At 53.7% G+C, this 24,288-nt stretch overlaps 1 protein-coding gene across 7 annotated transcripts in view; it reads left to right on the top strand.

Moving 5' to 3' along the window:
* Window positions 1–24,288, top strand: part of PLA2G6 (phospholipase A2 group VI) — a 72,059-nt gene that overhangs the window by 37,782 nt on the left and 9,989 nt on the right. For 4 of the 7 annotated variants that reach the window (XM_010389227.1, XM_030914996.1, XM_030914997.1 and 1 more), the window contains exons 3-11: window positions 633–848; window positions 3,073–3,256; window positions 6,175–6,362; window positions 11,171–11,267; window positions 12,886–13,068; window positions 16,310–16,418; window positions 17,427–17,588; window positions 19,424–19,502; window positions 22,479–22,642. In XM_010389227.1, coding sequence (XP_010387529.1) covers window positions 633–848; window positions 3,073–3,256; window positions 6,175–6,362; window positions 11,171–11,267; window positions 12,886–13,068; window positions 16,310–16,418; window positions 17,427–17,588; window positions 19,424–19,502; window positions 22,479–22,642 — 1,382 coding nt within the window. Of the gene's footprint in view, window positions 1–632; window positions 849–3,072; window positions 3,257–6,174; window positions 6,363–11,170; window positions 11,268–12,885; window positions 13,069–16,309; window positions 16,419–17,426; window positions 17,589–19,423; window positions 19,503–22,478; window positions 22,643–24,288 lie in introns of those variants that run through there. The other 3 variants (XM_010389228.1, XM_030914999.1, XM_030915000.1) reach the window with 2 other exon arrangements.

Consider the following 24,288-nt stretch of genomic DNA (forward strand, 5'->3'; position numbering starts at 1 on the left):
TATAATCCCAGCACTTTGGGGGGCCCAGGCAGACAGGTCACCTGAGGCCAGGAGTTTAAGATCAGCCTGGCCAACATGACAAGACCCTGTCTCTTCTAAAAATACGAAAAATTAGTCAGGTGTGGCGGCACGTGCCTTTAATCCCAGCTACGCTGAAGGCTGAAGTAGGAGAATTGCTTCACCCGGGAGGTGAAGGTCTCAGTGAGCTGAGATTACAACACTGCACTCCAGCCCAGGTGACAAAACGAGACTCTGTCTCCAAGAAAAAAAAAAAAAAAATTAGCTGGGCATGGTGGTGCATGCCTGTAATCCCAGCTATTCAAGAGCTAAGGTAGGAGGATCCCTTCAGCCTAGGACTTCCAAAATGCAGTGAGTCATGATCACACCACCGCACCCCAGCCTGGGTTACAGAGCAAGACCTTGTCTCTAAAAAACAAAGTCTAACCTAAATGCCATTATGTCATTTACGTGTGTATAGATGTGTGTGTGCGTGTGTGTGTTTGCTTGGGAGGGGAGTCAGGCTGGGACAGGCCAGGCTGCAGTCTGGGGACCTTCTGATTCCAGCAGGGATGTGGGCCGAGGGTCCCGCCTGGCTCATTTCTGGGTCTTGCTCCTCTGTCCTGGCTCTATAGACTCTTCCAGCTGGAGTTGGAGGCTGACGCCCTGGTGAATTTCCAGCAGTATTCTTCGCAGCTGCTACCCTTCTATGAGAGCTCCCCCCAAGTCCTGCACACTGAGGTCCTGCAGCACCTGACCGACCTCATCCGTAATCACCCCAGCTGGTCAGTGGCCCACCTGGCCGTGGAGCTGGGGATCCGCGAGTGCTTCCATCACAGCCGTGTCATCAGGTGAGCAAGGGAACAAGACCATTTGGACAATGTGTGTGTACCTGCTTGTGTGGGCCGTGGGGGCCGCAGGCCTCCGTTCCCCTCCATAGTTTGACTTAAAAAGGAGCAGGGCCTGGCATGGTTGCTCACTAATGCAGTCCCAGTACTTTGGGAGGCTGAGGAGGGAGGATCATTTGAGGCTAGGAGTTCAAGACTAGCCTGGCAAAATAGCAAGACCTTGTCTCTACGAAAAAATTAAAAGATTGGCCGGGCGCGGTGGCTCAAGCCTGTAATCCCAGCACTTTGGGAGGCCGAGACGGGCGGATCACGAGGTCAGGAGATCGAGACCATCCTGGCTAACACGGTGAAACCCCGTCTCTACTAAAAATACAAAAACTAGCCGGGCGAGGTGGCGGGCGCCTGTAGTCCCAGCTACTCGGTAGGCTGAGGCAGGAGAATGGCGTAAACCCGGGAGGCGGAGCTTGCAGTGAGCTGAGATCTGGCCACTGCACTCCAGTCCGGGCGACAGAGCGAGACTCCGCCTCAAAAAAAAAAATTAAATTAAATTAAATTAAATTAAAAGATTACCTGTGTGTGGTGGCATGTGTCTGTAGTCCTAGCCACTTGGGATGCTGAGGCAGGAGGATTACTTGAGCCCAGGAGTTAGAGGTTACAGTGAGCTATGATTGTACCACTGCACTTCAGCCTGGGCGACAGAATGAGACCTTGTCTCCAGGAAAAAAGAAAAAAAAAAAAAAAAAGGTGCTGCATTGCTACCAGATTAAAATGTAAGAAGGACAATGTAATGTTTTTCTGAGTCCGGAGTGCTCACCAGGTGCCAGGCCTGTCGGAGCTGATTTCTACCCACTGTGAAATTGAATTTTCCCAACCCCAACAAGGTATCATCATTTTATTTTATTTTATTGTTTTTTGAGACAGAGTCTTAGTCTGTCACCCAGGCTGGAGTGCAGTGGTGTGATCTCGGCTCACTGCAACCTCTGCCTCCTGGGTTCAGGCGATTCTCCTGCCTCAGCCTCTCAAGTAGCTGGGAGTACAGGCGTGTGCCATCATGCCCAGGTAATTTTTGTATTTTTAGTAGAGACAGTGTTTCACCATGTTGGCCAGATTGGTCTCGAACTCCTGACCTCAGGTGATCTGCCCTCCTCAGCCTCCCAAAGTGCTGGGATTACAGGCATGAGCCACCATGCCCGGCCCACATATTGTCATTCTAGAGAGAGCTAACAGGACTTGTGCAGGTCACTCAGCCAGAGGTGGTGAAAGAGGAGCTTGGATCCCTGGTGTCTGCTTCCAGGCTGCTCTTCTGTAAGCTGAAGGCCTCCTTTTATGAATCCATTCAGCCAGCAGATGGAGCAGCGGTTGCCCCTGGTGAGGGTACTGTGCCCACACTTGCACAGGATACCAGTTGGCCATCTTGTACAGAGGTAGCCACACTTCCTCTGAGTCTCTACCCCAGATGGCTCAGTTAAGCTCCCAGGCCCAGAACTCAAAACCTCACTGCTGGCCGGGTGTGCTGGCTCATACCTGTAATCCCAGTACTTTTGGAGGCTGAGGCAGACATATCACTTGAGGTCAGGAGTTTGAGACCAGCCTGGCCAACATGGTGAAACCTTGTCTCTACTAAAAATACAAAAAATTAGCCAGGTGTGGTGGCGCATGCTTGTAATCCCAGCTACTCGAGAGGCTGACGCTTGAACCCGGGAGGCGGAGGTTGCAGTAAGCCGAGATTGCGTCACTGCACTCCAACCTGGGCAACAAGAACGAAACTCCATCTTAAAAATCAAAACAAAACAAAAACCCTCACTGCACTTTAGTTTCTAGGCGTGCTCTTGGACAGCACCGTGTCTCATCTCACCACTGCTCTGTCCATTTCCTGGGGCAGGCACAGCAGGTTGTATAGATAAGGATATTGACGCCAAGGAAGGTTAAGTGAATTGCCTGAGGCTAGTGAGATATCCGCATCTGCGACCCTTTCCTGTGCCACCACCCTGCCCACTTCCTGCTGGTGTGGCCTTGGGGTCCATCTCTTGTACAAGTGAGCAAACTGAACAAGAACCTGATACAGGTCACATCGGATATAAATACATTCAAATCAGCCCAACTAGCTGAGTGGTGGGAATGCTTTTGAGCTCAAATAAACCAGAATGTCTTGAGTTTCCGACTTAGGTTCCCCTGCCGCCTTGTGCCACACCTGCTCACCTCTGCTCACCCTGGCCCTTCCCTGCAGCTGTGCCAACTGCACTGAGAATGAGGAGGGCTGCACACCCCTGCACCTGGCCTGCCGCAAGGGTGATGGGGAGATCCTGGTGGAGCTGGTGCAGTACTGCCACGCTCAGATGGATGTCACTGACAACAAGGGAGAGACTGTCTTCCATTATGCTGTCCAGGGTGACAATTCCCAGGTGCTACAGGTGAGTAGAGGGAGGGGCAAGGTGACTGGTACTGATACCTCCCGGTGTCCACAGTTCCCTTTGGGCCCCTGGGCTCGGGTGTCACTCTTGGGCCTCTTACTGTCCCCTGTTGGTCCTTGAGGCCTGAGCTCCTTCATGGAGGGTGCAGACCCCTCCCTGGCTCTTCCCTCCCACCGCTTTTCCAGGAGCCACCGTCCTCGGTCTCTTTGCTTGATAACCCTGGGGACGACCTCCAACCCAGCAAAATAAACCCAAGGCCCGGTTCCAGTCAGTCAGTTCAGTTCCACTTTTCCTGAGCACAGACTGTGAGCCAGATATCTGCCTGGAGGGGCTCGTGGGCCAGCGGGACCTAGGCTTAACCTTTTGCAAGCTTGTCCAACATGTGGCCCTGCAGGCTGCATGCAGCTCAGGACAGCTTTGAATGTGGCCCAACACAAATGCATAAACTTTCTTAAAACATTATGAGATTCATGCACGGACCTTTTTTTTAGATCAGCTGTCGTTAGCAGTCATGTATTTTATGTGTGATCCAAGACAATTCTTCCAATGTGGCCCAGGGAGGCCAAAATATTGGACACCCCTGTTTTACAGCAATTCAAACCAAGCAAACTGAACTCTCTCCAGTTCCTGTAGGCATTTATGCCAGAGGCCTTCCTGTTAACGTTTTTGATTACCTGGGCAAAAGATGTGATTTTTTAATTGTGGGCAAGCTGATGGGGTGATATTATTAAATAGCTATTTCATGTATTAGATTGAACAGAAAAGACAGGATGTTGGATATGTTTTATTGTCTAGAATTAGAAAATTCTTCTAAAGATCATGTTCTCACTGCCTTGGCATCAGAATGCAACCACGTTATTCCAGAAAATGTGGATTCTTTGTTTTTTTTTTTAAGACAGAGTCTCCCTCTGTCGCCTAGGCTGGAGCTCAGTGGTGCGATCTCGGCTCACTGCAACCTCTGCCTCCTGGGTTCAGGTGATGCTCGTGCCTCAGCTTCCTGAGTAGCTGGGTTTACAGGCATGTGCCACCAAGCCTGAGTAATTTCCGTATTTTTAGTAGAGACGGGGTTTTGCCCTGTTGCCCAGGCTGGTCTCCAACTCCTGGCCTCAAGTGATCCACCTGCCTCGGCCTCCCAAAATGCCAGGATTACTGATGTGAGCCACCGCGCCCGGCCCAGAAAATGTGGATTCCATATCTTAATGCTTCGTGCTCTCAGGGAAGGGAATTCTCTACCCACAGTTGAACTCCACTTTCGCTGACAATCCTCTGCACAACCAGCATGGTGCCGCACAGAGCCTGCCTCCACGCGGGGGCGCGCACACCCGCTTCTCAGTGGTCATGCACGACTGCAGCTGTCCTTTATCGGGTGCTGATTGGTGCCTGACCCTGAACTGAGTGTAGTATGTGTTCTAGTTAATTCTGAGAATACACTTATGGGGTGGAGGTCATTATTCCCCTTTTCTCTCCGAAGAAAGTGAGGTTCAGTGTTGTGAAGAAGCGTGCTCAGGGAGGGCCACAAAGCTGAGAGGGTGGGGCTTGATTTTTCACTGGCCTCGATGCCAGCCCCTTGCTCTCCCTGCTGTGTCTCTGGCCTGCCTCCAGGCCCAGTGGGACTGCTGTGAGGTGACCCTGGTGTCACATAGGTGCACTGTGGTTGTAATGAACCTCATGGGGACAGCATTCAGCTAAAAGAGAGTAAAACCCTCCTAGTGCTTTCTTTTTGTTGAGACAGGGTCTATCTAGCTCTGTCGCCCAGGCTGGAGTGGAGTGGTGCGATCATGGCTCACTGCAGCCTCCACCTTCTAGGCTCAGGTGATCCTCCCACCTCAACCTCCTGAGCAGCTGGAACTACAGGCTCGTGCCACCACACAGGCTAATTTTAAAAAATTTTTTGGGCCGGGCGCGGTGGCTCAAGCCTGTAATCCCAGCACTTTGGGAGGCCGAGACGGGCGGATCACGAGGTCAGAAGATCGAGACCATCCTGGCTAACATGGTGAAACCCCGTCTCTACTAAAAAATACAAAAAACTAGCCGGGTGAGGTGGCGGGCGCCTGTAGTCCCAGCTACTCGGGAGGCTGAGGCAGGAGAATGGCGTAAACCCGGGAGGCGGAGCTTGCAGTGAGCTGAGATCCGGCCACTGCACTCCAGCCCGGGCGACAGAGCGAGACTCCGTCTCAAAAAAAAAAAAAAAAAAAAAAAAATTTTGATAGAGATGGGTCTCCCTATGTTGCCCAGGCTGGTATCAAACTCCTGGTCTCAGGTGATCCTCTCGCCTCCCAACGTGTTGGGATTACAGGTTTGAGCCACTGCGCCTGGCCCCTAGTTCTCTTAATACTGCCGTTCTTTCATTGGAAACATAGTACCTGTGTGTAGAAAAACATCAATCAGGACAGAATGAAAAGCAAGAATCACTCCCGCCTGGACCCCCAGTGCCCATCCTGAGATACGGCCACCTTTTAAGTTCCTTGACTCAGAAACGTTACATGTGAGCCACAGTCGTGCCAGGTCACCCCTTCCTTCCTATGGGAGGGAAGGCACTTGGCTTTCCTTGTGCTTCTCTTTACTTTTCTTTTTTTTTTGAGACGCAGTTTTTGCCGTGCTTCCCAGGCTGGAGTACAATGGTGCAATCTCAGCTCACTGCAACATCTGCCTCCTGGGTTCAAGCAATTCTCCTGCCTCAGCCTCTCAAGTAACTGGGATTACAGGTGCCTGCCACCACACCCAGTTACTTTTCGTATTTTTAGTAGAGATGACATTTCACCATGTTGGCCAGACTGGTCTCAAACTCTTGACCTCGGGTGATCCACCCACCTTGGCCTCCCAAAGTGCTAGGATTACAGGCGTGAGCCACTGCGCCCGACCTCTTTATGTTCTTATTAGCATCCTATGGAGTCAAACTTCCCTTCCTATTTCATCAGCTCCTTGGAAAGAATGCAGTGGCTGGCCTGAACCAGGTGAATAACCAAGGGCTGACCCCGCTGCACCTGGCTTGCCAGCTGGGGAAGCAGGAGATGGTCCGCGTGCTGCTGCTGTGCAATGCTCGGTGCAACATCATGGGCCCCAATGGCTACCCCATCCACTCGGCCATGAAGTTCTCTCAGAAAGGGTAAGACCTCCCTCCCCACCGCATCTGCTGACCTGCTGGGCTCCAGCTCTGCTATCACCTGTCACATGCCTGAGGCAAGCAGTGTCCACCATAGATCTTAGCATCTCCAACCTCACAGCAGAGGCCCCAGGTTCACAAGCCACAAGCCTCATTAGGCCAGCCTGGCCCGAAGAAAGTGCTCCGTCATTTTATTATGGATAGGAATCTTGGTTCACAAGTTCAGCTGTGCAAGGAGGAGACTTTACAATTTTACTGGCTGGGCGCAGTGGCTCACGCCTGTAATCCCAACACTTTGGGAGGCTGAGGCGGGCGGATCACCTGAGGTCGGGAGTTCGAGACCAGCCTGACCAACATGAATAAACCCCATCTCTACCAAAAATACAAAATTAGCCGGGCGTGGTGACGCATGCCTGTAATCCCAGCTACTTGGGAGGCTGAGGCAGGAGAATCAGTTGAACCTGAGAGGCGGAGGTTGCGATAAGCTGAGATCGCACCCTTGTAGTCCAGCCTGGGCAATAAGAGCAAAACTCCATCTCAAAAAAAAAATAAAAATAGAAATAAATTTCTGTAATGCACCTTAATTCCTAGGAGTGAATCTACCTGTTCAAAACTGGAGACAACCAATCTTAGCCCTCTTTGGGTCTCCTGTTTCCAGCTTCCCTCCAGGTGATACTCCAGTTCTGGAGTCTGATGCATCCCCAAGGCCCAGCTCACCCCTCCTCTAACCCAGCCCAGTATGGTCTGAACAGCCCCTGATGGCTTCAGTGCTCCTTGGTTTCTTGTGTGCCCAGCTCAAAGCCTGGGAAATGCTTGGTAAGGTGGCCGAGGGCCCATCCACCTAGATGCCTCTTTCCTTTCTGGCTGGTGGCACCACTGGGAGGCAGGTGCAGGCCCACGTTTTGGGAGCCTGGGAAATCGTGGTCTCAGGAAAATTATTTTCAAAAAGGTGGGGGATGAGATAAAAAGGATAAAAGAGGTGAATATCTCAAGTCTCAAAATACTCTCTAGGCTGGGCGCAGTGGCTCGCACCTGTAATCCCAGCACTTTGGGAGGCCGAGGTGGGTGAATCACCTGAAGTCAGGAGTTTGAGACCAGCCTGACCAATATGGTGAAACCCTGTCTCTACTAAAAATACAAAAATTAGCCGGGTGTGGTGGTATGTGCCTGTAGTCCCAGCTACTCGGGAGGCTGAGACAGGAGAATTGCTTGAACCCAGGAGGCAAAGAAAGAAAAAATACTATCTAGAAGGAACAATATCTAGAGTGAATGAATGAGCCAGTGAGTCCTTAGATCCTGGCACTGTGCTAAAGCACTGGCCTCACCGAAATGAATAAGCCACTCCAGGACAGGAGACAGCCCAGCCACCCAGAACCTCACAGCGCAGTGCCGGACAAGCAGTGAGAAGGCATGGGCGGGCAGCACTCAGGCGGGGAGGCTGGCACTCGTGCCTGTCCTCGGGTTATTCCTTCCTCTGGGAGCTGCATCCACCTTGCTAGCCCCATGGGGCATTGCTAGCCCTTCTAAGGGCTGGACCAAGCCTGGACAAACCCTCCTTTCCTTGAATCTCCCAAGCATAGCCAAAATGAGCTAGAACTTTCAGAAATACTTGACCAAACGGAGAAGATACCAACACCCCCAGCCCCGAAATCAGGTTCCCCAGTTGCAGGTTGTGACCTGATTGGACACCCGGTGACGGGTGATGCTCTTCTCTACCTAAAGGGCTGGCACATGACCCCACTCTTGCTTGGCTCCAGCCACCCTGAGCTGTACTGGGCAGGAGCTGTAATTGACCAGTTTTCTCTCTCTTCAAACAACCTCAGCCCTCACCGGTCCCTCTCTGTCGCCACACAGGCCATCCTGGGTGGGTCCAGCGCCCCATCACATAAGACAATCTTTGCAAAGAAGATGAAGAGGCTCCAGCCTTGAGTGGAGCAGGGAGATCCCTTATCCACATGGCAGCCAGCACAGCCCTACTCCAAGATTCACACAGCCTCAGTGTTACTGACAAGTGGTTCCCTCACGGCTCAGACTAGGAGCCCCCTCGCTGTTTTTCTTTTTCTTTTCTTTGGTTTTTTTTTTTTGAGACAGAGTTTCACTCTGTCACCTCAGGCTGGAATGCAATGGCATGATCTTGGCTCACTGCAACCTCTGCCTCCCAGGTTCAACCAATTCTCCTGCCTCAGCCTCCCGAGGAGCTGGGATTACAGGTGTGTACCACCATGCCCAGCTAATTTTTGTATTTTTAGTAGAGATGGGGTTTTACCATGTTGACCAGGCTAGTCTTGAGTTCCTGACCTCAGGTGCTCCACCCGCCTTGCCCTCCCAACATGCTGGGATTACAGGCATGAGCCACCATGTCTGGCCACCTCTGCTATTTTTCAATGCAGCTGACCTTTCCCATAAAGCTAGGTTTGTGCCTGCGTTTCTCAGATGATTAAGCCCCTGCTGGGGAGGGGAAACAGATAATCCCAGACAGTGAGATGGAGGCTGAGACTGAGGATGCCAGGGTTCTGCACTAGGAGCCCAGAGATGGCCGCTCAGGCAGCTGGAGTTCAGGGAAGGCTTGGGGGCAGCAGAACTTGAGCCAAGCCATGGACCCCAGCTGGAGCTGGCCACTGGGGTGAAGACTTGGGGGGCTCCAGAAGGCCCAGGGAAAGAAGCTGCGCCTGACTCCACGTGCCTAGTGCTGAGCACCAAGCCCTGGCATAACGGCTGTAGGGAGCTGGGCAGCATAAATCCTGGGCCTGTGCTGGGCACCTCTAATAATGGAGAAGAGCAGCTGAACACTAGCGCTGTCCCAGCCACCGGCTTAACCTTCATGTGGGCTATTTTACTACAGCCCAGAGAGCTGATGTATTTTATTCCCCTTTTAAAGATGAGGGCCAAGTGTGGAGGCTCATGCCTCACTTTGGGAGGACTGAGCACTTTGGGAGGCTGAGGCAGGAGGAGGGCTTGAGCCCAGGGGTTGAGGCTACAGTGAGCTGTGATCATGCCATTGCCCTCCAGCCTGGGTGACAAAGGGAAATCCTGTCTCAAACAAACAAACAAACAAAAAACAGATGAGGAAACCAAGACTTAGAGAGATTAAATAACTTGCTCAGAGTCAGGCAGTCAGTAAGTGCCAGACCTGGAAATTAAACCCATGTGGACTGTCCTGGTAATTGCACTAAAAAAAAAAAAATTTAAAATTTAAAAATTTTAAAAAAAGCTTGATTGAGATATAGTTCCTATTCCATGCAATCCACCTATTGAAAGTACACAATGGTTCTGATATATTATGTTGGTTTTTTCAACTGTGGTAAATTATATATAACATAAAATTTGCCATTTTAACCACTTTTGTTTTTTGTTTTTTTGTTTTTGAGACGGAATTTCACTCTTGTTGCTCAGGCTGGAGTGCAATGGCGTGATCTTGGCTCACCACAACCTCCACCTCCCGGGTTCAAGTGATTCTCCTGCCTCAGCCTCCCGAGTAGTAGCTGGGGTTACAGGCATGCACCACCATGCCCAGCTAATTTTGTATTTTTTAGTAGAGACTGAGTTTCTCCATGTTGGTCAGGCTGGTCTCGAACTCCCGACCTCAGGTGATCCACCCACCTCAGCCTTCCAAAGTGCTGGGATTACAGGCGTGAACCACCACACCTGGTCCATTGTAACCACTTTTAAGTATACACTTCAGTGGTTTTAGTCACATTTACAATGTTGTCCAACCATCACCCCTATTTCTAAAACTTTTCTTATCACCTCAAACAGAAACTCTGTAACCATTGATAACTCCCTATTCTCTGCTCCCCACAGCCCCTGATAACCTCCCATATCCTGTCTGTCTCTCAGAACTTGCCTGTTCTAGAACCTCATATCAGTGAAATCATACAGTATTTGTCCTTTTGTGCCAGGCTTATTTCACTTAGCATGATGTCTTCAAGGTTCATCCATGTTGTAGCACGTATCAGAATTTCCTTTCTTTTTAAGGCGGAGCACTATTTTGTTTATCCGTTCAGTCCTTCACTGATAGACGCCTGGGCTGTTTCCACCTTTTGTCTGTTGTGAAGAATGCTGCTATGTACATGGGTCTGCAAACGTCTATTCAAGTCCCTGTGTTCCATCCTTTGATACTCCCAACCTCAGGTGATCCGCCCGCCTCAGCCTCCCAAAGTGTTGGGATTACAGGCGTGAGCCACTGCGCCCAGCCAGATAGATTGTAAAGTCTCCTCCTTGCACAGCTGAACTTGTGAACCGAGATTCCTACCCATAATAAAATGACGGAGCACTTTCTTCGGGCCAGGCCGGCCTAATGAGGCTTGTGAACCTGGGGCCTCTGCTCTGAGGCTGGAAGTGCTAAGATCTATGGTGGACACTGCTTGCCTCAGGCGCTGAGTAGAAAGCAATTGTGCTCTTTCCCCCTCTGTCATACTGCTTCCTATAGCATGCAGGTCACTGTGTGGCTCACTGACAGTGTGGTAAGGAGGTGGAGGGTGGCTGTGTGCCAGGCACAGAACTGAACTCTGAAATGCCTGGTCTTCCTGGGGCTTGACTTCAAGCCCGTGTGACTCTAAAGCCAGCACCAGGGAGGGTGATCATTGCCGGTGGCAGTCATCAGGAAGGCTTCCTGGAGGAGGAGGTTAGTTGTGCCTTGAGGGGCTCAGTACAGCCTTAACATACCATGGTAAGTGTGCTGGTTGGGTTTGCTAAGCTTGGTTTGCAGTGATGCTCTCTATAAGCAGTAGATGAAGCTCCAAGTCCTGGCTTCATTCCACGCCATGCAGACCCCAGCCTTTGCTCACCAGCCGGGTCCCCTGTGTCCCCAGGTGTGCGGAGATGATCATCAGCATGGACAGCAGCCAGATCCACAGCAAAGACCCCCGTTACGGAGCCAGCCCCCTCCACTGGGCCAAGAACGCAGAGGTGAGTGGAGCCTGAGGTGGGTGGGGCAGGGGGCCAGGCCCTGCAGGTCCTCAGGGCCCGCAGGAAGCAGGTTCCCGAGAGGACCCTGAGGCTAGCACTTGGGGGCTGACCTTGCTGTGGGTCTGCGGGCAGAGAAGTCCATGAAGAGCTGGGATCCTGGCAGGGCTCTGCTGCTCTCTGGCTGGGCGGTGGTATCCACCCTGTGCCTCAGTTTCCTCATCCATGAATTCTGCTTTGGAGATGTGGTGAAGTCAGCGAGGTAGTGCGTGACAAAACTCGGCGCAAATTGTAAAGTACTTCCCAAATAGAAGGTGGCGTGATGATGATTGTATTATTAGGGTTCTCTAGAGGGCCAGAATTAATAGGAGATATATATATCTAAAGAGGGGTTTATTAAGGAGCATTAACTCACATGATCACAGGGTCCTACAATAGGCCACCTGCGAGCTGAAGAGCAAGGAAGCCAGTCCAAGTCCCAAAGCTGAAGGACTTGGAGTCCAATGTTCGAAGGCAGGCAGCATCCAGCACGGGAGAAAGATGTAGGCTGGGAGGCTAAGCCAGTCTGGCCTTTTCCCATTTTTCTGCCTGCTTTATATTCTGGCTGCACTGGCAGCTGATTAGATGGTGCCCACCCAGATTAAGGGTAGGTCTGCCTTTCCCAGGCCACTGACTCTCCGTTGGCAGCACCATCAGACACACCTGGGATCAATACTTTACATCCTTCAATCCAGTCAAGTTGGCACTCATGAACCATCACGATGGTGATGATGGTGGTGGTGGTGCTGGGTCTAGCTGCACACACACGGCCTGGCTGGGCATCTCCTCTGAGGTCGTCCCCTAAGCTAAGCTCTGTCCTCCTTGGAGGATGGAGGCCTCTGGTCTCATCACCAGAAAGCACAGCTCGACAGGGCACGGGATGGCCCAGAGTTCATGGCCTACTTCTCAATGTGATGGGCCAGGAGGGAGAGCACTGCCAGTCTCGGGGGTACCTCTGCGTTCCAGGAACTGGACACCGAGTCAGGCCCTTCCGTATAGGTTTGGTCACTCATTGTCATCACATGCTATGAGGTGGGGACTTGAATTCCCATCTTCACAGAAGAGAAACCTGAGATGCATATGGCTATAGTGACCTGTCCAAGTGCAGGCAACTGGGATGAGTGGAGCTGGGCTTTGGGCTTAGGTCTGTGACTCCAAAGCCAGGCTCCCCTCCCTGGTCCCAAGGTTCTCCCAGGGATGTGCACTGCCAAGGCCCCGTGAGAGGTGATACCTTTGCAGAGTCCCAGGGAGGGATGCAGGGAGCGGGGTGCTTCAGGACAGGCCCCACAGGAACCTTTACAAGGAGAGATGGGTTCTGTTGGCGCTAGGAAAGGACCAGAAGCCTCTTAAAACAGTCAGCACATCTTTGGCTTTTTGTCCCTGGTCTTGGGATGCTGATGGTATGGGAGGCAGTCTAGGCCCCCCCTAGAACTGGGGCCTGCCCCTGGAGTCCCATTGCTAGTACTTTCCAACATCCCAGTACCTGTAGGCCTCTCAGAGAGAAAGTGGCAGTGCCCACGTGTCACGGGGTACGGCAGCTCCCCAGGTGCCTGTGCTAACTCGGCCTGACCGTCTCCCGCAGATGGCCCGCATGCTGCTGAAACGGGGCTGCAACGTGAACAGCACCAGCTCCGCGGGGAACACAGCCCTGCACGTGGCGGTGATGCGCAACCGCTTCGACTGCGCCATAGTGCTGCTGACCCACGGGGCCAACGCGGATGCCCGCGGAGAGCATGGCAACACCCCGCTGCACCTGGCCATGTCGGTGAGCCCGGGACCGCGTGTCCTGCCCTGTGGGGCCCCGGTGGGGATGCAGAAGGGCTGTCCAGGCTGGAGCACTCCTCCCCCATTGTCTCCAGCCTGTCCTCAGCTGCTCCAAATCATCTTCCCACCCACAGCTCAGTTCAGACCCTGACTCCTCCCTCAGGAAGCCCTCCAAGTCCCCCTCTCAGCCCAAAATAACGTCACATCCTGTGTGCTTTGGTACCTTTTCCACCTGTGCCCCCATTTGGCACTTGCATGGCGTGAGAGGGAAAAATGACAGCTCTGGCCACAGACTGGCCCTGGGCAAGCCATGTCACCTGTCAGCCTCGATTTTTCTCATCTGGAAAATGGTGGTGTCAATACTTACCTGGAAGAGTTGTGGAAAAGTTATGGTGGACACTTGGTCACTCTCTACAGAATATCTAAGTGACACACACACTACCTGGCCCGAGTGAGCATCCTGCTTCCCTTCACTGGTCCGCATATTGCTCTCATCTCCCCTGAGAGGCTGTAAAATCCTGGCAGGCCAAGCCTGAGTCTGCTGCCCAGCAGCCTGTGGCAGGTGCCAGGCACCTTCGTTGGTTTATTATAGAACACAGTTCCATGCCCTCAAAGCCCTTACTGTCTCGTTAGACAACTAGAGTATGAACATATTAAACCTAGCAGAGGAGGACGTTATTATGTTACAGACACGTGTGTGCACGTATTCTTTTTTACTGAGATAGAGCCTTACACTGTCACCCAGGCTGGAGTGCAGTGGCACGATCTTGGCTCACCACAATCTCCGCTTCCCAGGTTCAAGTGATTCTCCTGCCTTAGCCTCCTGAGTAGCTGGGACTACAGACACACACCACCATGCCCAGCTAATTTTTGTATTTTTAGTAGAGACAGGGTTTCACTCTGTTGGCCAGGCTGGTCTCAAACTCCTGACCTCATGATCCACCCTCCTTGGCACCCCAAAGTGCTGGGATTACAGGCATGAGCCACTGCTCCCGACTGTGTGCACATATTCTATAGCAATACGATATGTACATAAGTCTGTTTACCGAGTCTCAGTGACGGAACATGAGAGACCCGTGGGACTCTAAAAGAAGTCGATTAAGGATACATTCAGGGACATCCTGTTTTATACCAAAGGTCAAAACTTGGAAGAGATGTTGTTGTTGCCCAAAAGGCTGAAACTATAAATACTTTCATTTTTGAAACTGGAGCTTTTTAGCATGGGGTGGGCCCTTGGAATGATCTAGTTCAGCAGTTCTCAAGTTTTTTGGCCTATTTGGTCCCTTTATACTCTCAAAAATTATAGAGGATCACAAAGATTTTTTAATCATCTGGATTTTCTTTATATTTACCATATTAGAAATTTAAAGACTGAAATTTTCAAAATATTCATTTAAAAATAATAATAAATATTTACACCTACTGTGTACCCACAAAAATTAAAATTAAATTAAAAAAAAAACTTTAAAAATAACTGGCCTGGTGCAGTGGCTCGTGTACACCTATAATCCCAGCAATTTGGGAGGCTGAGATGGGCAGATCACCTGAGGCCAGGAGTTCGAAACCAGCCTGGCCAACATGGTGAAACCCCATCTCTACTAAAAACACAAAATTAGCTGGGCATGAGACCTCTGAAGGGGTATCATGCTTTCACAGGGGTCCCCAGGTCTTACTTTAAGAACTGCTGATATACTTTGGTCATCTTCATACTATCTTCACAGTTTTTGGCATATTCATCAACCACCTTTACAATTATGTACTTAATCACCTCTTCAAATTGGCTTACTTTTATTTATTTATTTATTTAGAGACAGAGTTTCGCTCTCGTTGCCAGGCTGGAATACAATGGCGTGATCTCGGCTTACCGCAACCTCTGCCTCGCGGGTTCAGCAATTCTCCTGCCTCAGCTTCCCAAGTAGCTGGGGTTACAGGTGTGCGCCACCACGCCTGGCTAATTTTGTATTTTTAGTAGAGACAGGGTTTTTCCATGTTGGTCAGGCTGGTCTCGAACTCCCAATCTCAGGTGATCCACCCGCCTCACCTCACAAACTGCTGGGATTACAGGCGTGAGTCACCACGCCCACCCTGGCTTACTTTTAAACTGACTTAAATTTATTTTGAGAGAAATGTTTTATCACTACCATAAATGGCCATCCATCCATGCAGTGCCAACCGTAAAAGGTAACCAAGGCCGGGGGCGGTGGCTCACACCTGTAATCCCAGCACTTTGGGAGGCCGAAGTGGGTGAATCACGAGGTCAGGAGTTCAAGACCAGCCTGGCCAACATGGTGAAATCCCGTCTCTACTAAAAATACAAAAAATTAGCTGGGCGTAGTGGTGGGCGCCTGTAATCCCAGCTACTCGGGAGGCTGAGGCAGGAGAATTGCTTGAACCTGGGAGGCAGAGGTTGCAGTGAGCTGAGATCACACCACTGCACTTCGGCCTGGGTGAGAATGAGACTCCGTCTCAAAAAAAAAAAAAAAAAAGGTAACAACAACAACTCACAGTTAATGCTGAAAACACACACCTATCTATAGCCATAGAAGTCCCAATAGAACATTCTAATAGAAGAACTGTTTGGAAAACACCATTCTAGACCCACAGCTTCATCTTCTAGGCAGGGAAATCACGTCCTAAGAAGAGGGAGGTGACAAGACCAGAGCCCAGAGTTCCAGGTGGCCAGTGTGTCCTGTGAAACCATGCCAAGCTGCGCCCCTGCCTGGCCTCCAGGTGTGGAAATGTGTGATGCCCTTCACAGGGGCACTCCCCCGAAGGCTGTCATCAGGGGCACGTGTGCTCGGTCACCCCTCAGGGATGACACCCTGGACTGGGTGAGCAAGATGACCTTCCCTGCCTTCACCCACCCTCTCCTTGCTACTCCTGAAAGCCATCAGCAGCTGACCTACTGTGTCCCCATGGCTCCTGGGTCCGGGTCACAGATGCACTGCTTCCTTGGAAGCGGAGCTGGCAGAGCAGGGGCGAGTCACCCCTAGTTTCTGCCTGGGTTCTTACACCCTCCCCTGTGGGTGCTTTTAAACCTGTTTGTCAGGGCCCCAGCCATCAAATGGCAGACTTTGGACTCCCAGATTGACTGGGGTAGGGGTGAGGAGGGTTCCAGTGTCTCCCTGTGCTGAGGAGAGGCCTGCTGGGTGAGTTGACAGGTTGGGGCAGGCAGCCAAGGGTCCCTTTGCTCTTCACTTCCCTGAGCAGTTACACGTTTTACCCTCTCTCATCCCTGACAGAAAGACAACGTGGAGATGATCAAGGCCCTCATTGTGTTTGGAGCAGAAGTGGACACCCCAAATGACTTCGGGGAGACTCCTACATTCCTAGCCTCTAAGATCAGCAGACGTATGTGTTCTGCACTCTGGGGCCGGAGTGGGGCGAGGGTTGGGTGGATGCAGGGACTGAGGAGGGAAATCCCAGTCATCAGGCACCAGCATCCTGTGCTGACCTGCCCTGCTCAGAGCTGCCAGGAGCACCTGTTACTCTGAGAGGGGGCTACCTTACCCAAGCGCAAGGGCCCTGAGCAGTAGATGCAGGCCCACCAAGGGTCTTGCCATACCAGCATCCTCCTCCATGCAGCCCCGCTCCCACCCCAGGTGCTAAGACTCCCAGCAGGGGTGGGGACAGGAGAGCCAGCAGCAGCCCTCTTCCCCTACTGTTGGGGAATTCACTGATGGAACCACTGGCTAGAATGACCATAGGGTGCATGCACTATACTGCATGAGCACTGGGCATGCCTGTGTGGACAGGAGCGCATGGCCACGTGCTGCACGCTCGCCCAGTGAGCCTTAGCTTCTGAGCTGGACAGAGCAGATCCTCCTCACCAGAGGCCTGGAGCCTGCTCTGGAGGGTTTCAGGAGCTGTGGGGGTCACTGATGGCACCAGTGTGTGTGTGCCAGTGCACACGTGTGTGTCTGCATGCACCGCATCTGTGGCCTCCTTTTCAGCAATCCCATCCATCAAATGGAGTAGGTGCCCACTAGCTGGCTCATTAGTCCCTTTGGAACCCTGAACTATCCACTTAGCATTTTTGAGAATCACTCAAAGTGGCTGTGGGAATCCTGCTTTCTCAGCTGGAGTACAAGGAAAGAAGGAGTTCCCACAGTCATCAGGCAGGGTGACAGTGACCTCCTTCTCCCATGTCCTCCTTCCCTGACCTTAGGAAGCTGCTTGGGATGTACCAGCCTGGGAGCAGCACTCCCTGTCAGGGTGGGCTGAGGCCTCTGGAGCAGCCCACGTGCCCAGGGCCTGGTAGCTGGGACGGGACAGAGTGTGGAAACGAGGGGCCTCTCCTTTGCATGTTGACATCATTTCTGATCCTGTGCGGTCTCCCCTTCCCCAAACCATGACAAGTTGACACCAGGAAGGCGATCTTGACTCTGCTGAGAACCGTGGGGGCCGAATACTGCTTCCCACCCATCCACGGGGTTCCCGCGGAGCAGGGCTCTGCAGCGCCACATCACCCCTTCTCCCTGGAAAGAGCTCAGCCCCCACCGATCAGCCTAAACAACCTAGGTAGGCCTTGCCTCCCAACTCCCTCTTCTCCAGCTGGTTCCCAGTCCCCTGGATCAGAGCAGGCCCCACCAAAGCAACAGGATCCCCAGGATGGAAGTCACTGAAGGGAGCAGGGGAGGATGGAGCCAGAGTTGTTAGCCTCCAGGCAGCCAGCAACCCACAGATCCCGGAGGCCTGGGGCATCCCTGGCTGATGTCCCACCCTCTGTTGCCCCTGAGATGATGTGCCCTGAACACAGTCTCAGACCTGGGCATTTCCAGTGGCACCCATAAAGTCGCTGCTCTCATTGCCCTCCTGTCCCCAGGGTGCTCAGGGTGGGCAGCGAGGAGTGCTGTCAGGGGACTGGGCGCCCAGGCCCTCTGGCTTCTCCTCTGTCACTCTGGCTTGACCTCTATCACACTGTTTGACTCTCAGTTGGGCCTGAGACCTGTGTACCCCCTTCCTGGCCCCATGGTGACTTTCAGAAATTGAATGTGGCCAGGCAGCCAGCATCTGCCCCAGTACATCCTTGGTGCCCAGGGAGGTACCCCCAGACTAGTCGGGATCCTTCTCTGGGCTTTCTGTGGGCTGGCCCACCCAGGGACCTCGATGGTTTGGGAGTGGGGTCCCCTGAAAAGAGGGCAGCCAGGAGCCAGTCCTTGGCAAGCCAGACTTTTAACTGTGGAGGCGGCAGCACCTCCAGCCAGGGTAGCCCGACCAAGTCTGGAGCTCTGGAGAGGCACCGTGACCACAGCCCCCAGTCCTTCTGGCTCCACCTCTCTCTCCCCTCCCAGGAACTCCTCCCTCCACCTCCCATCTTTGTCTCTCAATTTTGCAGGCAGTCACCCAAGCCAGGCTGGATGGTGGGCCTGGGGTGCGGCGTCAGATGGGTAACGCCCTGGGCCCGGAGAGGCTGCCGAGCCTAGCCATGCGACATTAGCTCTAGCTGTCATTCCCTAACTTGTCCTTCCCAGCTGCACACACACCACACGCCCCTTCCCCTGCACCCCGTCCCTGGTGCTCTGTCCACGGCCTCTCTCGGCCACTCTCCTGCTTCCCTTGTTCACTCTGCAGCCATGTGCCCTGGGAAGGGGGAGACACCGCTTTGCAGCCATCGGTTCTGCTTTGCTGCTTCTAGACTCTGCGCAGTGGTGGGGGGCTGTCAGAGTTGGGGTCACACAGGCTGCTGCGCCAGGCACCCAGGGACTGGGCTGCTTGTCAGGAGGGGCAGCTAGTCAATTGGGTGGACATGGGGCAGGCCTTGGTCACAAAGGAAGACGTGGACAGAGTGGATGGTGGGCCTGATCCCGGAGGCCACTGGGATTTCCAGACCTGGGAATCAGGACAAGGGATGTCTCCCTTCATCCATGAACTTAAACCCCGAGGAACGTCCTGACTCGGCCTTTTGACTAAATGACCTTGGGCGAATCACAGACCCTCTTAGAGCCTCACCTGTCAATAGGGAATAAGAATTCTTAGGCCCCAGGTGGTTATCAGCAGCATCGGCTCTGATGCAAGAAGCAGCACTTTGTCTGAAGAGGACACGCAAGGGTATTCATGCCTCAGGGTTTCAAGAGGAAGAGATTGAGGGGAACCTGGGAGCTGGCTGGGCAAGGTGGGGAGCCCTTCCCAGAGCAGTGGGTCCCCTTTTGCACTCCAGCCCGTTTCTCTCCTGTGGCCTCTGGCTCAGCTTTCTCCTGGGACAGAGTCCTTCCTTGGGGGGAAGGAACAGATGACCGGGGAGTGGGGTGAGGGCGTGGCCATGGTCAGGCACAGCCCAGGTTTGATCTAGGGACCCTGGGGTGGCAGGGCTTGGGGACCCACCTGTCCACAGCATGCCGTGCTCTGCCTCACAGAACTGCAGGATCTCATGCACATCTCGCGGGCCCGGAAGCCAGCGTTCATCCTGGGCTCCATGAGGGACGAGAAGCGGACGTAAGTGGATTGAGAGTCAGGGGCAGAAAGGGGAATGTGTGCGCTTTCCTATCCCTCACCCACCCGCTGTCGTGGGTTCAAGGCTTTTTACTCTGCACCCCCACAGCCGGCGAGATGGCTCTGCTCCTAGTCGTCTAGTTCTCAGCAGAGACAGAACTCACTCTGGGGACCAGCCCAGGGTGCCAGGCTTGGATTCAGTGGGGCTGGCACAGTGTTCTGGCCTCCCTCCCTGACCTCCTCGAGCCATGAGTGGATGGTGGGGCTGATCCCGGAGGTCACTGGAGATGCCCGGGTTCCCCCTGGGGAGATGTCAGCAGCTGCTTCCTGCTGCTCCTACCGGCTTCCTTAACCACCTCCCTCTGCAGAATAGTGGAGTGGGCTGCCTTCCCCAGCACCTGCTGTATACTCAGGCCCATTTTAAGAGGTGGGCCTGGGTGACAGGATGCAAAGAGACAATGCTCAGGCCTTGCCCTTCAGGCATAATCCCGGGTGCTTGGAATCAGTGCCAGCTGGCACGGCAAGGTACCAGGACAAATGCGTTTCCGGCTACTGCTGTCGCCACCTCCCTTTATTGCTGCAGTTGATTCATTTATTCAGTATTAGTCTCTCATGTTCCTAACAACCTTCCCAGGGAGGAATTAGTAACCTTGTTTCGCAGGTGCAGAACCTGAGCCCCCGAGAGGTTAAGTGACTTGCTCAAGGTCACACAGAGTGAGTGTCAGGGTGGCGACTCACACCCGGGTCTTCTGAACCCACGTCCTTTGTGCTACCCCAGGCTCTCTATGGGTTCTCTGTGGACTCTATACCTAGTGCCAGGGCCCTGCAGGGAAAGCTCTCTTCTCAGAATCAGAGGCAGCTCCACTCCCAGGGCCAGGCAGTGATCGTGCAGCTCTGTGGGTCCTCACACGTCGCACTCACTTCCATGCCACCCTGTTATGTGCCCTGGAGGTGCCCCTGCCCTATCATCATTCCCTCCCCTGTGCCCCCTGCATGCTTGTGCACACACGCACACAGGTATACATGCATGCACATGCACCCACATGCAAACACATGGACACGCATGCACACACACATGCATGTACACACACACACATACACACACCTGTGCAGGGGCTGAGGTGAGGCAGCTGTACCTCAGGGAGGACCCACATTTCCCAAGGGAGGAGAAGCAGATTCCCCAGATTCTGGAGCCCCAGAACCCTCCCTGGAGTGGGGCCAAGGTGAGAGTCCGGAGACCCCTCAGTACCTCCCCACTTGGGCCTTCCAGGCTACAGAGCCCTGCGCCCTCTCGGTTCGTCTCTGTCGCCAGCCCCGCATCTTCAGGAGTCTTGCTTGTTTGCTTTGGCCTCCAGCAGCAGCATAGCCTCCCCTTCCACCTCTGGACTTACTGGGGGGCTGGGTACCTGGTCCAGGAAAAGACCCCCAGAGGTGGGACCCGGGCCTCCTCCATTTATCAGCCCTCTTGGGCACCTCCTGCATCCCCTTGACACACAGTGCTGTGCAGAGCAGAGGTGGCCTCTGCCCTGGTGGAGCTTCCAGGTCAGCGCAGGAGAGAGTAAAAGAAAGATTGCGAATGGAATGGAAACAGCCCCCACCAGGAAGCAGGTGGAGCAGGCGGGCCGTGCGGGAGGGTCCCGATGGCGTCAGAGCAGGCTTCTCTCAGGCAGTGACAATTCAAGCTGAGATGGGAAGATGAGAAGATCAGAGGAAGGTTCCAGGCTGAACCGACCACAAAGGCGTTCCCCCAGGGCATGGCCAGTGAGGACAGGCAGGATGTGGGGAGACATGTCAGCGCGCTCTGGAGAGCATGTGACTCAAGAGGCGGCAGACCTGGGTCCAGGTCGAGTCCACATCCATGTGACTTGATTCCCGTCACCTAACTTCTGAGCGACACTCCCTCCTTCACTCAAAAATATGCACAGAGAGCAGGCGCAGTGGCTCCTGCCTGTAGTCCTAGCTACTCGGGAGTCTGAGGTGGGAGGATCACTTGAGCCCAGAAGGTTGAAGCTGCAGTGAACTGTGATTGTGCCACTGCACACCAGCCTGGGTGACAGAGGGAGACCTGTCTCAATCAATCAATCAATAAGGCCGGGCACGGTGGCTTGCCCCTGTAATCCCAGCACTTTGGGAGGCCAAGGCAGGTGGATCACTTGAGGTTGGAAGTTCAAGACCAGCCTGGCCAACATGGAGAAACCCCGTCTCTACTAAAAATAAAAAATTAGCTGGGTGTAGTGGCGGGCGCCTGTGATCCTAGCTACTTGGGAGACTGAGGCAGTAGAATCGCTTGAACCCAGGAGGTGGAGGTTGTGGTAAGCCGAGATCACGTTATTGCACTCCAGCCTGGGCAAAAAGAATGAAACTCCGTCTCTGAATAAATAAATAAATAAATAAGCATAGGGATGTCAGGAAGGGTCTACCTCAGAGGCGTTTGGGACAATGACATGAGCTAATAATGCTGGTGGCAACCCTCCCACAGCCCCTGACATGAACCTCTTCCTTCCTCCCTGCCTCCTCTTCCCCTGCTTCTCCCACCTTGTGTGGAGGACCCTGACACCCACTTACTGCCCATTCCTGGCCTGGCTGTAGGGCCCGGCCCCTCCTCCGCCAGCCTTGTTTAATTCCAACAGACTTTATCAGGCATCTGCTTTGGGTCAGGCCTGATACTGACCAAAATCAGGTGTCCCAAGTTGGGAAGACTGGCCCAGAGCCTGCTGGGATGGTGCCTGATCAGTGAGACCACCGCCAGCCTTCCTTTCCCTTTCTCTGTTGCACTCTCCAGCCCCTGAAATACTAGACATTTGTTCCTTTACTGCCCTCACCCCCACCCTCACTGCCCTGCATAGGATAGAAGTTCCTCGGGTCTGTCTGGGTCTATCTGCCAGGGCACAGCTGCAGGGGACAAGGGCTGTGAGGGCGGATGTAAAGTGCCGGGCTGTGGCCGGACCTTCCTCTCTCCCACTGCTGTTCCCACTGCAGCCACGACCACCTGCTGTGCCTGGACGGAGGAGGAGTGAAAGGCCTCATCATCATTCAGCTCCTCATCGCCATCGAGAAGGCCTCGGGTGTGGCCACCAAGGACCTGTTTGACTGGGTGGCGGGCACCAGCACTGGAGGCATCCTGGCCCTGGCCATTCTGCACGGTGAGGGCGGCCCCTGGGAATGGGGCTAGGTGGGGCTGAGGCCTGTCCTCAAGGAGGCTGAGTTCGTTTTCAGGGCTTTGCAAAAAGAGAGTGGAGGGGTAGGGGAGGGCTATAAGCCCTTTGTGGAGGCAGGGGTGGGGGCTGCAGGTGCTGGGGTCCCAGGCTGGAGGGAGAAGGGCTGGGCACAGGGGCTTAGGTTTGGGGATCCCCCACCCTCTGGCCACAGAGGGTAGAGCTGGCTGTGAAATTTCAGCATAGGAAGCATTTTCTGTCAATTACCTTAACCCCTCTTCCCCTTACCCCTGCAAAGCAGGCACCAGGGACCACACAGCCTGCACATAAGGAATCCCATTCCCAGGGTGCACGCAGCAGGCAGTCTCAGAAATGAGGAGCCACTGAGCCTCAGGATGCCAGAGCCCTCGCCTGCACACTTCATTTTTACTGGGAAATTTTATTGAAATTAAGTCCCCAGGCCGGGAGGGATGACCTGAAGTCACATAGCTCATCCATGGGGTCGCTGGGCTGGAGCGCAATCCCCTAGACTCCCAGCCTGGCACTTCCCAGGCCACAGGCCACTGTGTAGTCTCCTTTCATTGCCACTTTACAAAGATGCCTAGCTTGCTGGACAGATAGCCAGGTGGCCAGTGTTGTGATGGCTCCTCTCTGGAGCTGTCTGAGCTTCTAGGTGCTGACAGGTGGGGAGGGGCATTCCCAGATCAGGGTCCTCAGCTCCCCCCAACCTCCTGGGCATTGTCCTGGGACTCAACATCTCTGACTGGCGCCCCTGCCCCTGTGCTGGTCAGATTCCATTTTTCTCCAGAGTGCCCCCACATGTGGATCCTGGTCATGCAAAGTCTTGGAGGTGCCAGGGGAGGACTCCCCACCCTGGGGTGGGTATCAGGGTCTGTGGGCCAGGCCGGTGTTGGATGCTAGGGATGCAGAGCTGAGGCAGGCATACCCCCAGCCTCAGGAGCAGGGGGCTCAGGCAGTCCAGGAGGTGCTGGGGACAGAGTCCCGTGGATGGAGGAGAAGAGTCATCTGTCAAGTTGCCAGGACTTTAGTGTCCACAGCAGTTTCTTGACTGGTATTTCATTTCCTTTTGGTGATTCTCACCATAGCCCTGCAAGGTGAGCAGATGAGGAAACTGAGAACCAGAGAGGATCGCCCAGTGAATTGGGCAGTCAGGACTGGATCTCCAGCTGTGCACCCAGCTCTCTCCCCCGGCCTCAGGGTCCTAGCATCCCCTCTCTGGTCTTCCATAGGGTCCAAGGGCGGGCACAAGGTCTGGGCAGGCAGAGTGGGTAGAGTCCTAGCTTCTCCACAAGGGCCACATCCTTCTTCAGGGACCATTTCTTCCCCATCCAGGGTCTTCCCCATCCAGGGTCTTGAGACCTTCCCACAAAGTCTGAGCAGGCAGAGTGGGCAGAGTCCCAGCTTCCTCTCCAAAAGGACCACGTCCTTCTTCAGGGACCATTTCTTCCCCATTCCGGGACCATTTCTTCCCCATCCATCCCCCTGGGGAATTTGAGAGGTGTCCTGGCTGACCCTTTGGTGGGCAGATGCCCTCATTTCAGCTACCCTCTGCTTGTGCATCCCTGGTCCTGGGGAACTCACTGCCTCACTGGGGAGGTGGGGCAGCTTCTCCT

This window comes from Rhinopithecus roxellana, chromosome 13 (assembly GCF_007565055.1).
Source record: "Rhinopithecus roxellana isolate Shanxi Qingling chromosome 13, ASM756505v1, whole genome shotgun sequence".
Taxonomy (NCBI): domain Eukaryota; kingdom Metazoa; phylum Chordata; class Mammalia; order Primates; family Cercopithecidae; genus Rhinopithecus; species Rhinopithecus roxellana.